Raw genomic sequence first — 12,646 nt, forward strand, 5'->3', positions numbered from 1 at the left:
ATGATGACTCTCCACTTTTGCATGAATCAAGCCTTTATAACAAAGTTGAAATAAGATGATGTGATAAAAATTAGCATTTATCTAATATAATAGATTGAGGGGATATTGTATTTTCTTAATATGAAATTCTTTAGTATAAGGAAGTTATGTGCTGGTTCCATCTTGATTAGTATAAAAATCCTTGTAAAAGGAGAACCAATTGAAATTCCAGGGGTGTTCACACGTTTCTTCATTCCATGGAGATGTGGAACAGCCTAGTCTAAATACTTGACCTTTATTTCTCAGCATGCTCTTTTTTCAGGATAAAGCCTCCTGAATTCTTAAACCTTGAAGGTAGGGGCGAGGATTTGTTGGTGGGGTGTAGATCAAATGAGTTCAGGTTTTCTTCATCCTTTATAAATCTCAACTTTGCTTTACATGGTGCCTTATCAGAGGGAAGAGATCATTAAAGTATATATGTGGGGTTTTTTTATTTATTTTTTTGCTGCTATAGAGGTATCTGAAAGAATGAGGACTGTTTTGCTTTTACCTCTCTATTTTCACTTCTCCATTTAAAGGAGGTAGCCAGAACCTTTGCCCTCTGGGTGGTTTGTTGTGAGGTCGGAACAATAAGCCCAGGTTCCTTTAAGGCTTAAGATGCAGCATGCTGGGCTCTGCCCCCAGTTTCTGATTCAGCAAGTCTGGGATGGAGTTCAAGAATTGGCTTTTTTTGTTTTTTGTTTGTTTGTTTGTTTGTTTTTTACTTTAAGTTCTGGGATACACGTGCAGAACGTGCAGGTTTGTTACATAGGTATATACATGCCATGGTGGTTTGGTGAACCCATCAACCGTCATTTACATTAGGTATTTCTCCTTCTAACTGTAACTATCCCTTTAATACCAACGCTGCAGGCCAGAACCCACGTGCTGAGAACTACTGCATTAAGGTAACTGCTCCTCTTGGCCACCTGGAAACCTACCTCCCTTGCCTGAAACCTGAGCTCACTGAGAGGGCTGGCACAAGCGGGAATGAGTCAGTGAGTTTGTCCAGGGAACATGGAAGCTTTTGAAATGCGAGGAAGGAAGATTCCCAAAGCCCCTTTCTTGGCACTGCCGCCAGTCAGGCTGCACTCAGGTGAGAAGAGGGCTTGAAGGGAAGCAGCTTAGTGCAGAACTGGGAGAGCCAGCCGCCTCAGTTGGAGCCTGGGAGTGAAGATTCGTAGCACCCTGGACCCACTGAGAGACTTGCTCATTTTCTGGGCACCAAATAATCCTTCCAATTTTTATGTAAACCCAGGAAGGAGGAGAGGAAACAAATAATGAAGACTGAATTTCTTGCAATTCAGTGACATAGGGGATGGCAGTCATATTGAATTTGATTTGAAGAAAATAGATATTTCCTGCTTACCCAACTTCTAGTAAATGCCACACCAGCTACATGAATTTCTGGATTAAAACATACAATCTACATATATTAATAGTTACTGCCTTAATCCAAGTTCTGCCCTTGCCATGACTCTGTGTTCACTTTGCAGGGAGGGGCAGAGCTTATAAACTGAACTGTGCAAATCTCACCCTTCTCAACCATGTCTTGCTGAGCAGGCACATGGGGGCTGAAACCTAAGCAGGCTGTGAGAAAAGGGTGATGTTTGCTACTTCTCTAACGTACCCACATAACTCCTGCATAATCTGACACCATATGAATATATTACACTTAAGGCATTTTCTCATTGACTTTTACGTGGTTTCTACTTTTCAGTGCTGTAACAAATATCCTAATACATTTCTCCTGCACTTCTGGATTTTTTTGAATTAGATACCTGAAATTTTGACTCGATTTTTTTTTTCTTACAGAAATTCTGTCAATGGGACATGCATGTGAGTTTAGAAGCAATTCTTTCTTTAATATGCAAAGGCTTCTGGGAGTGCTCAGGCCATCAGCCAAATGTGTTCATTAGCCCACACAAGATGCTTTCCTCAATTTCTAGATGAGATATACTGTTATGAGAAAATGGAAGAAAAATTACAGGAGAACAAGTGGGGAATTGCTAAGATATATACATTTGTAGTGAGGAGAGGAGTTGGGGGCTTGGGGGCAGGGGTGAAATGCCTAGCGACTTAAATGACATAAGGCACTGATTTCCTGAGTGTTGAGTAAAGGGGTGTTAGAAGATAGAAAATTGCCAAGGATTAGTTTGTAACTCAAAATTATAGCTCAGTCCAATCCCATTTCCCACTAAGAAAGAGAGGGAAACATCTTTTTTCTCCCTCTTCCTTCCTGTCTCCCACAGGGCAGCTGTCTCCTCCTTGTTCCAGGACCCAGGGCTCAGGCTGACTTGTGTTAAGCTTCCATCTGGATTAAACAGATTTCGGGAAGATCACGTGGAAACTTAAATGCCATTGCAGCATTGTTTCTATAAGAAATGAGTTTCTCTTTGCAAACAATTAACTGCTTTAGGTACACAACCACTTATCATAAGGAGGGAGCCTGTCTGTGCTTATAAAGCTTAAATTTGAAGGACTCCAGTTAACTTAAAATTAAAGCACAATTAAAATAGCCTAGTTTGAGAAGAAACCATGTTCTTCAATTTCTAAGAGATGTTCCAATATGTATTTACTGCAATTTCTATGTTGGGGTGGTTTGTGTCATTTTAAAAGTGAGGCTGGGACACTATAATATGGCCTGTCTTCTTTTTGCCTGTTAAACAAGACGAGCTAGGGCAGCTTCTCAAAAGGCTCAAGAGGCACAGTCAGTGATCTCAGGCCACCCTGGATGGCAGGAGGCCACAGGAGGGGGCTTGCACCACCAGCTGCAGGGAATTGTTAAATTCCTGACCTAGTTTTTGAAAATACTCAAGGAGAAAGCAGGGACACAAATACTAGCTCTAGCCTTGTTCAATGAGACCACGTTCCTGTTTTCATTTCGCTTTAGCCGCATTTGTTCGAGCAGCAGGTGAAGCGCCTTTCAAAAGACTGTCATCTCCAAGGGAAGTCATCTGTTTTACATTAATTGTCCATTAGTCTCCAAGCCTCCATCCATTAAAGTCCTCAGCCACTCATTACGTATATTGTGCAGGAGTCCTGCTGTCAGCTTTTCAATGCAGAGCTGTTTTTCTGCATCTGACTTAATTGCTCTAAGTGCCTGTTCCTTTGAGAGAGCCTAGAGCATACCAATTAATGCTAACTTTTTTTCCTTGCTAGGTTGAACAGACAAGCCATGGTGAGGCCAGTTCAGCTGCTATTTACTCTAATTTATTAGAGACCTTTCTGCCTTAAGCTCACACAGTGGGTAGTTTACATCAGTACTGCACCGTTTGCCTGATGAATCCTGGATATGTTTTCAATGGACTTAATTTTCTATAGTGAAACTGCTCCATAAATTTACAATCTATCCATGTTATTTTGATGAGGGGTTTAAATTCCATTTGCTCCTGATTAGTTTAAACATGTAATTTTTAAATGCATGTGGCATTCTAAACAACAGCTTGGATGAAATTTACTTTGTTGATGGAAAAATTAAGCTTTCATCCTTTCAAATGACAGCTCAAGGGGTGGCCGTACAATAATTTAATTATCGTAGCTTCCTTATTATAGGAGACTCACCTACCTTTAGCTCCATTACCATTTTCCTTAATAAACACAAATAAATGGAGGAAAAACAAAAAATAAGATAACCAATCTTAGAGTAGCTTTTATAAATTTTTGATAGGCATAGAGGCAAATACAAATATGTGAGACTCAGAGAAACATATTAACCCCTTCAATTCTAAAAAACTAGAAAAATCACAATTTGTTTTTCTCCTTTTTAAAATTGTACCATAGTTCCACTTATTAATACTAAGTTCTATATTTTATTAATATTCAAAATATCCAATCAATATAAATTCCTGTCAAGTATGGTAATATATCTGTAAATTCAGATTCTGAGTAATGACTTGATAATAATTGAATTTATTACAAGTTTTTAAATCTTTACTACAGTTTAATTCCATCCTATAACTAAGTTTGTTAACAAATGGCCCTGATAATATATAGTTAAGTACCTGTATATTGATTTGCTTAATTACATCTAAACAATACCAAAAAATAAAAACCACACAGATGCATCCAGACTGATTTAAATTGCGGGATATCATGAAAATTAAAGACAGACTTCTGTGTCTTATTTCCCAAGGATTGTTGGGAAAATATGCACTTTTGGCATAAGCAAACTACTTAGAACAAAAATAGCAACCATTCTGGGAAACATTTACATTAGGTGAAATCTGTCTCTGAGGCTCTCTGCCTTCCACCCAAGAGCTCCCTGCCCTGGCAGCATCCCCTCTCCTCTCTATTCTCTCCCCTTCCTCAGCTAGAGGCCAGTCCTGTGTCTCATATCACATGGCCCTGGCCAGTAACAAGGCATTATTAGCAAAGACAGCTATTTAGAGGTAGTGTTTTGAATTCTCTGAGGATTATCATTTTCCTCATCTTCACTATCTTCATCCTCATCTTCAATCAACATTTTTGAGAGCAGACTGTGTACAGAGCACAAAGAGCCACTGAAGTTGTTCCCCCTCCCCCAAATAGTAACTTTTGTCTTCTAGATGAGTGAGCTCCTCTAATAAATTCTACAAGTATTGTTTCTACATCATGGGCATAGAGAGTGGCCTCCTCCATCTTTACAGAAGGAAATTATCACCCCCAAGTTAGACTAGTTTATTCCTAGAAATTTCCTTCAATACCTCCTCATCTGTAGGATATTCATTTAAAAATCCTATCAGCTTTTTTCTCAACAGTTATCAGGAAAAGAACTTTGGAAAATACTAAAATATCACTCTAACAAATTCAAAGACATATATTAGGGCCTTTAAAACCTCATACACATCCCTTTGGCCTCCAGGATAATGCTCCTTAATCCTAATTAGCTTTTACAGCATGATTAGTGTTTGCCAATGACGTTTAGAGGTGCCAAATTCACCAAGCCAATAAGTAGCAGAATTGTAAGATCCTGGTGCGACTTTATTTTGATATTCTGACTTACCTTTTACATCATGTTTGTCATTCCTTCATTTGTCCAAGGTAGCAATGCTTCCATATTTCTGTGTTCTGATTTTGACTGTAGTGTTTTGATTGAGAGTCTGGAATGTTGTTCACATAAGGGGAATCTTGCCCCAAAGAATATTACTTCTAAGGTCTTCACTCAGGAGTTTGGTCATGTACTTGTGCTAATGCCTTTGTATTAAAACCCTTTGTATTAAAACCCTTCTGATTATGGTTGAATCTGTTCCCCACCTCTGACAGATACACGACAGGGTGACCCCTAATGAGTCATGCTCTTAATCCCATTGCCATGAATGTGGGTGGAAACCATAACTTGCTTTTAACCGTAAGATAGGATAAAAGTAAGGAAATACCGCTCCTGTAATTATGTTTACGGCAAAGTCGAAGGGACTTTTTTCAGGTATAATTAAGATCCCTAATCAAGTGACTTTTAGTTAAACAAAAGAGCATTTACCCTCAGTGGGTCTGGCCAAATCAGTGAGCCTTTTAAAGAGGGTCCAGGCTTTCCCTGGAGTTTGAGACCTGAAGCAGTAGAGACTCTTATTTCTGTTGCTGGCTTTGAAGAAGAAAGCTGCCATTAATTCTACAGTCATAAAGACATGAATTCTGCTAACAACCTGCAGGAGCTTAGAAGCAGATCCTAGCATTTCCATTGCATCCTCCAGATGAGAATGCAATCCACTTTGATTTCAGCCTTGTGAGACCCGGAGTAGAGAACCCAGTTATGACATGCCCAGATTCCTGACCCCGAAAAACGGTGAGATAACAAATGGGTATGGTTTTTAGGCCATCAAATGTGTGATCATTTATTATGCAGCAATAGGAAACTAATGCACCACTCTTGCAATAAAGATACTTTGTCTTATTATCCAGTATCCCATATGTCATTTCTAGATAAGTAGATCATTATACATGAACTCCACACAAGGGCTTCTTATACTTTGTTGTTAGAAAACTTACCCAAGTCACATCTCAGGCTCTAGAGATGACTTACCATCTAACCCTTTTGTTTCCTATCAACTTTGCTGTTAGATAACCTAGAAAATTTGGTGCCCATCATGAAGAATAGTTCCTTTCAAGTACCTGTGTGTGTGGAATTTATTCCTTCCAGTGGGTTCTTGATCTTGCTGACTTCAGGAATGAAGCCGTGGACCCTCACGGTGAGTGTTACAGTTCTTAAAGATGGTGTGTCCAGAGTTTACTCCTTCAGATGTTCAGATGTGTCCAGAGTTTCTTCCTTCCAGTGGGTTCCTGGCCTCACTGACTTCAGGAGTGAAGCCGCAGACCTGTGCAGTGAGTGTTTTAATACAGTGAGTGTTAAAATACAGCTCTCAAAGGTAGTGCAGACCCAAACAGTGAGCAGCAGCAAGATTTATTGGGAAGAGCAAAAGAACAAAGCCTCCACAGCAGGGAAGGGGAGGGGAGTGGGTTGCCACTGTTTGCGCAGGTGGCCAGCTTTTATTCCCTTATTTGGCCCCGCCCACATCCTGCTGATTGGTCCATTTTACAGAGCACTGATTGGTGCATTTTGCAGGGTGCTGGCTGGTCCATTTTACAGAGTGCTGATTGGTGCATTTACAATCCTTTAGCTAGAAACAGAGTGCTAATTGGTGTGTTTTTACAGAGCGCTGATTGGTGTGTTTACAATCCTTTAGCTAGACACAGAGTGCTGATGGATGCGTTTTTGCAGAGTGCTGATTGGTGCATTTACAATCCTTTAGCTAGACACAGAGTGCGAATTGGTGCGTTTACAATCCTCTAGCTAAACAGAAAAGTTCTCCAAGTCCCCACTCGACCCAGGAAGTCCAGCTGGCTTCACCTCTCACCTGGACACATCTGTCGTTTTGCTACATTTACATCAGTGGTTCTCTAACATTTTGGTCTCAGGGTTTCTTTACATCATAAATAATTGAGGATCCAAAGAATCTGTGTTTATTTGAGTAATGCTTATCATCTACTATATTAGAAATTAAAATGGGGCAATTTTAAATCATGAGAATGCACAGGCACACATTCCGTTAGCAGTCAACAATATCGTCACTCAGCATGGGAAAACCCACGGGTTGCTTGTGAAAGAGTGAAAGAAAAACACAAGATAACATCACAGTACTATTACAAATTGACCTTGCAGATCTGAAAGAGTCTTGGAAACCCCTAGAAATCACACTTTGAGACCACATCTTGAAAACCATTGCTTTATGTTTTTAGTATTTTTTTTGTTTTATATTGCATTAAATTGTATTATGCCAACTCACATAAGTTTATGAAATATATGAGGTAAACTTTCCTAAAAAAATGAAAAAGGCAAAATACTAGCTATATAATTGTGCTGTTTATTCCCCACCTGCCCCACAGATATGTGCTCACCCTTCTCTGCTCAGCTCTGTGCCTGGGAGGCTGACCTCTACAGACTACATCACCAGGCTTCCGCCCTCTGGCTTCCACATGGATTTGGCCAATGGGCAGCGCCAGTGGGAAAGGAGAGGACAGGAGGAGAGACAGGCTGAGGTCACGTATCTATCCCCTTCTTCCCTACCCCATGGCAGTTCTGACAGGCAGCCCTTCCGTTTCTCCAGCTCTCAGCTGAGCTCCAGTAACAAGCTTCCTTCTCTTTCCCCTTTAGGGTTGGGGTGGCAATAGCTTTTAGCTGCTGTGATTCCCTGAGTGTCTCACTACATCTTGTTGGCTTCCCTAATCCTGCCTACTTTAATCATTTTTTTACATTTCAAACTCTCCTGATGCTTCCATTTGTATCCTGAGGAATCCTGGCTAATAGAGCAAGCTTGGACACATTCCTTCATTTCACAGGTCCTCAGTTTATTTAGCTGTAAAATGAAGGGCCTGAGCAGCCTTTCCCAAAGTGGATTCTGCAGATCAGTCTCACCATATTCCATTTTGTATTCTGTGATCAAATATGTTTGGGAAACACTGAATATAATGTCCCCTTTTGGAGAGCCACAGTTTGTGGAACCGTATCAACAACTCTGAGAGGTCCTGAAATAGATATACCTGTTTTACCCTGTTTAGCTCAACATTTCCCTAATATAGTTAACAATGGAACCACTGTTTTTTGCTTGTTTGCTTTTGCAGGAAACCCTAATAACATCGAGAAAACACCAGATCAAGTCATCTCCAGGTGGGCCATGTATGGCATTGTCTTATTCTATGGAAAGGTATTCATTACCTATTTTTGAATATTTTCTGATGGCTCCTCAATCCTGAAATCTAAAATTTTCCACCCATGTGACTCAGCTTGCTCTAGGCACAATAATGGAATTCTATTTCTGTGACCTCGGTACAATGTTGAGCTTCTCTTCTGACCATGACTTTGTCGTGGTAAAGAAGTATCCCTCTAATTAAAATCAGGATTGAAAATAGAATTCCAGGAATAGCTGATTACACAATACACATTTACATAGAGCACAATTGCATCCAAGCCCCGTGGAGTGTGGTGGTGCAAAGTAAGGTATGAATCCCACTGAAACTTTCTGAAAGTGTGTGGTTGTCATGAACAACACTGACAAATCTGAGGCCCTCCTTGCTTCCTGTTACAATAATTAACTACCTTTTCTTCTTTTTCTTTTGGAGACAGATTAGAGTGCAATGTCACGATCTCAGCTCACTGTAGCTTTGACCTCCCAGACTCAAGAGATCCTCTCTCCTCAGCCTCCCGAGTAGCTGGGACTGCAGGCACATACCACATGCCCAGAAAATTTTTTTCTCATGAGGGCTGATGAGTAGAGCCTGGGTCTCTCACTATATTGCCTGGGCTGGTCTTGAACTCCTGGGCTCAAATAATCCTCCTGCCTTGGCATCCTAAAATGCTGGGATTATAGGCATGAGCCACTGTGCCCAGCCAGTAGCTACTATTTTGATCAGATCATTTCTAGAGAAACCAATATGTATCCCCTCCTGATTTTCTACTGTCAAAGCCCCAGTATCAGGCACTCATCCCTTTCCAATGTGGCACAAAGCAGGGGGCTTACCCCACTTCCAGGGCTAAATCCTGGCTGAACTAAGCCCATTTGTATGGCCCCATTATCTTTCCAATAACAGGTTTAGGGGTGGGCTTGTGACTCACTTCTAGCCAGTGGGACATGCAAGAGCGGTGGATTGCTGGGAGTTTAGAGGGAGAGTTTTCTTTGTTTCTGAAAATACAAACAACAGAAACCATGCTCCCTTTTTGGCACCCAGTGTTATTTTGTTTCTAGATGTGTTACTTAGGAATGTGGCAGCTGTCTTGCCTCCACAGGGAGGACAGCATCAAAATAGAACTGATGCTGAGGACAGCAGAGGAGAGGACAAGACAAACCTCGGTGGATGGCATCATGGGGCCTCTGATTGTTCCTGTATCCATTCCATGTGGTTTAGGCCAGTTGAGGCAGCATTTTCGGTCTTGAAGCCCAACTCCTTTTAAATGATAGGTGTACCTTTTAATGGAACTATTCACAGCCTCAAATTCTTCCCAGTTACACCCTGTGAGTGTCCAGGAAGCAGCAGAAAATTAAATACTACATTTCTTCATTCACAGGCCTCCCTCTTCCTGTGCCCCTGGCATACGGTGACAGTGCTGCCCTGCAGGATGGCATATCAGAGAGCTCAGGATGGATGCAGTCAGGGACGACAGCCCGTGTCCAAGAAGGCTGCCTGCTGAACATTTGCCCAGCAGAAGATTTTAGAAAGAGAGGAAACATCTTAGTGATTTTCTTGCCTCCAGAAGATTCCCTGATCCAGTCTTTCCTTGGCACAAACTTTTAGTTATTGTGTTTACATATACATTTTATATATGCATGGTCATTATTTTATCTGTTTTATTTGGAGACTTTATCTTGATGTGAGTCCTCATACCTAACACACTGCAATATAAATTATGTAATTATGTGCTTTATTTATTTTTTTTTTTTTTGAGATGGAGTCTTGTTCTGTCACCCATGCAGGAGTGCAGTAGTGTGATCTCGGCTCACTGCAACCTCCACCTCCTGGGTTCAAGTGATTCTCCTGCTTCAGCCTCCCAAGTAGCTGGGACTATGGGCACCTGCCACCATGCCTGGCTAATTTTTGTATTTTTTTTTTTTTTTAGTAGAGACAGGGCTTCACCATGTTGGCCAGGCTGCTCTCAAACTCCTGACATCAGGTGATCCACCCACTTCAGACTCACAAAGTCCTGGATTACAGGCATGAGCCACTGCACCTGGCCTGTGCTTTCAGTAAGTGCTTTCTCACTGACTAATACCCCTAGCTTTTGTATTATAAGAAAAAAGAGGCATAAAAGAGAATGAATCCCTGGCCCCAGTATCAGTCAGGATTTAATCAGAAAACAGAAATCGTGCTAAGTTTTTGATGAGTTGGAAAGAGTTGGAAGAGGAATTGAGGCTTGCACAACCATTAGAAGGGCTGGGTAAGGAAAGGTCAGAAGGTTGCTTTAAGGGCAACCAAAGTGCAGAGCCCTCAAGAGAAACTGGGGCTTCTGTTGTGATCAAGTTGCCCGTAGCAGGTGCTTCTCAGGAAGACTCTGAGAAGCTGAGGCTCTGAGTAACTGCCTGTAGCTGGCACTATAGAAAAATAGCTTCTCCTTTTCTGCCTCAGATATGTCACAGGGGTGCCTCTCACTGGACAAATATAACCTGGAGGCATATAGGAAAAGAACTGGTAATGAGGTTTCTGGTTTTCCTCCAAGACAGAGAAGAATGGAGGGCTGGGGGGCATAAGTCACAATAAAGTTGAGCTATCAACAGACCACCCAGAAACCCAACCTCCCATATATTAATGAAAAATAAAAAAAGCAAAGAGCAATTGATAAACAAGTGTATTTAAGTTATACCAATGGCAAGATTGCTCTGTCAAAAAGCATTTGATAATCAGTTAATTGGTGAGTGTCTGCTATGCAGAATTAGAGGCAGTTTTTGTTTTGTTTTTTTTGTTTTAGATTATTTCTTGTTCAAAACTCACTCAGGTTCCTGGGCTGTAATACGTGAGCCAGATAGAGCAACTTTGATCTCACTGGCAGTTTGTTTAGAAGCCTGAGATCTGGAGTAGCTTTCTAAAATCTTCAGCTCTAAAAACCAATACAGTTTAATAAAAATCTCTACATTTGCTTGCAATAGTCGCAAATACATAGTAAAATAACAGAAATGATTTCAGCCAAGAAATTAGCCATTTTCTTCCTCTTGATTTAAGATGGAGAATTAGCTTTGGAGGGAAGTGGCAATATTTCTAAATTTACACACAAATTCACACCGACAGTGTGCTCCTAATAGTTGCCAGATTTAGAGCTAACCTGGTTTTCTGAGATTGATCGGGGATGGAGGGAGAAACAACAGCTAACTGACCAGAAGCTAAATGCCACAAGGCAAAACCTTTTTGTTAGAAGCTGAAGATTATCATGTTTCCAGGGGAGGCTGGATGCTTTGGTTAAGAGAGACCCAGTTATGAACCCAGCCTTCTAAAGACCTCCAGCGAGAACCCTGCAAGTCTCCTCAGGGCAGGGGTTCTGGGAGTTTCTAGGTTCTTGCAGTTCCTGCAGCAAACACATCAACACACACAAAAAAGCACTGGGAATTCAGAGTCTCAGAGAAGCACATTTGGGTACATCCCTCAAGGTTAAGATTTGCTGGAAACTTTGATAAGATATTTGGATGTGAAGAAGACCAGGGAAGTGTTAAGTAAAGGAATATGAAGTTGGGAGCCAATTATTCATTCTTTTCCCTATCCCTCTCACCCATTAGCATCAATAATTGAAAAAGGACCATCCGTGTGTGTATGAGGAAGGCAGTAGGCTTAGAGGCTGCTAATGGCAATTTTGTAAATGAGGGCAAAAATGGGGTTCTGCAGGCAAAAAGCTTGACTGGGTAGAGCCACCTCAAAGCTGAGGCTTCAACCATCACAGCCTGCCATCTGCAGCATGTGACTCACTGCATTTTCAAGCAAGACTCTGCTCAAATAAGTACCTTCCACTTTGGTTCTATGTTGCTGCCACCAGTGTAACTACTCTGCTGCCTTTCTTAGGGGTGGGGACAAGCTACCTCCTTGAGTTTGAGGCTTGAGCCTACCTTTGTACCTGTGGTCCTTAAGAGGTGCTGTCCTTCTCATTTAGCTCATACAAAGTGACTCAGGCATCCTACAGCATCCCTGTACAGGTATGCGGCCCAGTCCACACAGCTAATTGTACCCATTGTCCTCAAAGTCCATCTGTTTACTTTAGCATGTTGGTGCTCATGCTCAATGTACAAGGTAATACAGATTGATATGTATTCTCTGGGATTTTTAGTTAAGTGGTTTCTGCTTGTGACATTCTTTTCTTTTGAGATGGAGTCTCTGTCGCCAGGCAGTGGCAGGATCTCAGCTAGGCTCACTACAACCTCTGCCTCCCGGGTTCAAGCAATTCTCCTGCCTCAGTCTCCCAAGTAGCTGAGATTACAGGCACATGCCACCATGCCCAGCTAGTTTTTTTGTATTTTTTTTTTTTTTTTTTTTTTTTTTTTTTTAGTAGAGACAGGGTTTCACCATGTTGGTCAGGCTGGTCTCGAACTCCTGACCTTGTGATCCACCTGCCTCAGCCTCGCAAAGTGCTGGGATTACAAGCGTGAGCCACCACGCCTGACCTGCTTGTGACATCATTTTCTGT

At 41.4% G+C, this 12,646-nt stretch overlaps 1 protein-coding gene across 1 annotated transcript; it reads left to right on the forward strand.

Annotated features, from left to right (window-relative positions):
* The first annotated feature begins 1,139 nt into the window (after positions 1 to 1,139).
* On the forward strand, positions 1,140 to 9,892 carry LOC111549891. The gene is made up of 5 exons (XM_023223079.1): positions 1,140 to 1,266; positions 1,834 to 1,857; positions 6,055 to 6,182; positions 7,378 to 7,530; positions 9,554 to 9,892. Exons 2-5 carry the CDS (start codon positions 1,845 to 1,847, stop codon positions 9,674 to 9,676), a joined length of 417 nt encoding a protein of 138 aa, XP_023078847.1. The 5' UTR covers positions 1,140 to 1,266; positions 1,834 to 1,844; the 3' UTR covers positions 9,677 to 9,892.
* Positions 9,893 to 12,646: the final 2,754 nt, after the last annotated feature.

Source organism: Piliocolobus tephrosceles, chromosome 5 (assembly GCF_002776525.5).
Source record: "Piliocolobus tephrosceles isolate RC106 chromosome 5, ASM277652v3, whole genome shotgun sequence".
In the NCBI taxonomy this organism is placed as follows: Eukaryota; Metazoa; Chordata; class Mammalia; order Primates; family Cercopithecidae; genus Piliocolobus; species Piliocolobus tephrosceles.

Coding starts and splice junctions, on each gene's coding strand:
- LOC111549891 (XM_023223079.1), top strand. Junction 6,183..7,377: donor TGAAGCCGTGGACCCTCACG/GTGAGTGTTACA, acceptor CCTGCCCCACAG/ATATGTGCTCACCCTTCTCT. Junction 7,531..9,553: donor AGGAGGAGAGACAGGCTGAG/GTCACGTATCTA, acceptor CTTCATTCACAG/GCCTCCCTCTTCCTGTGCCC.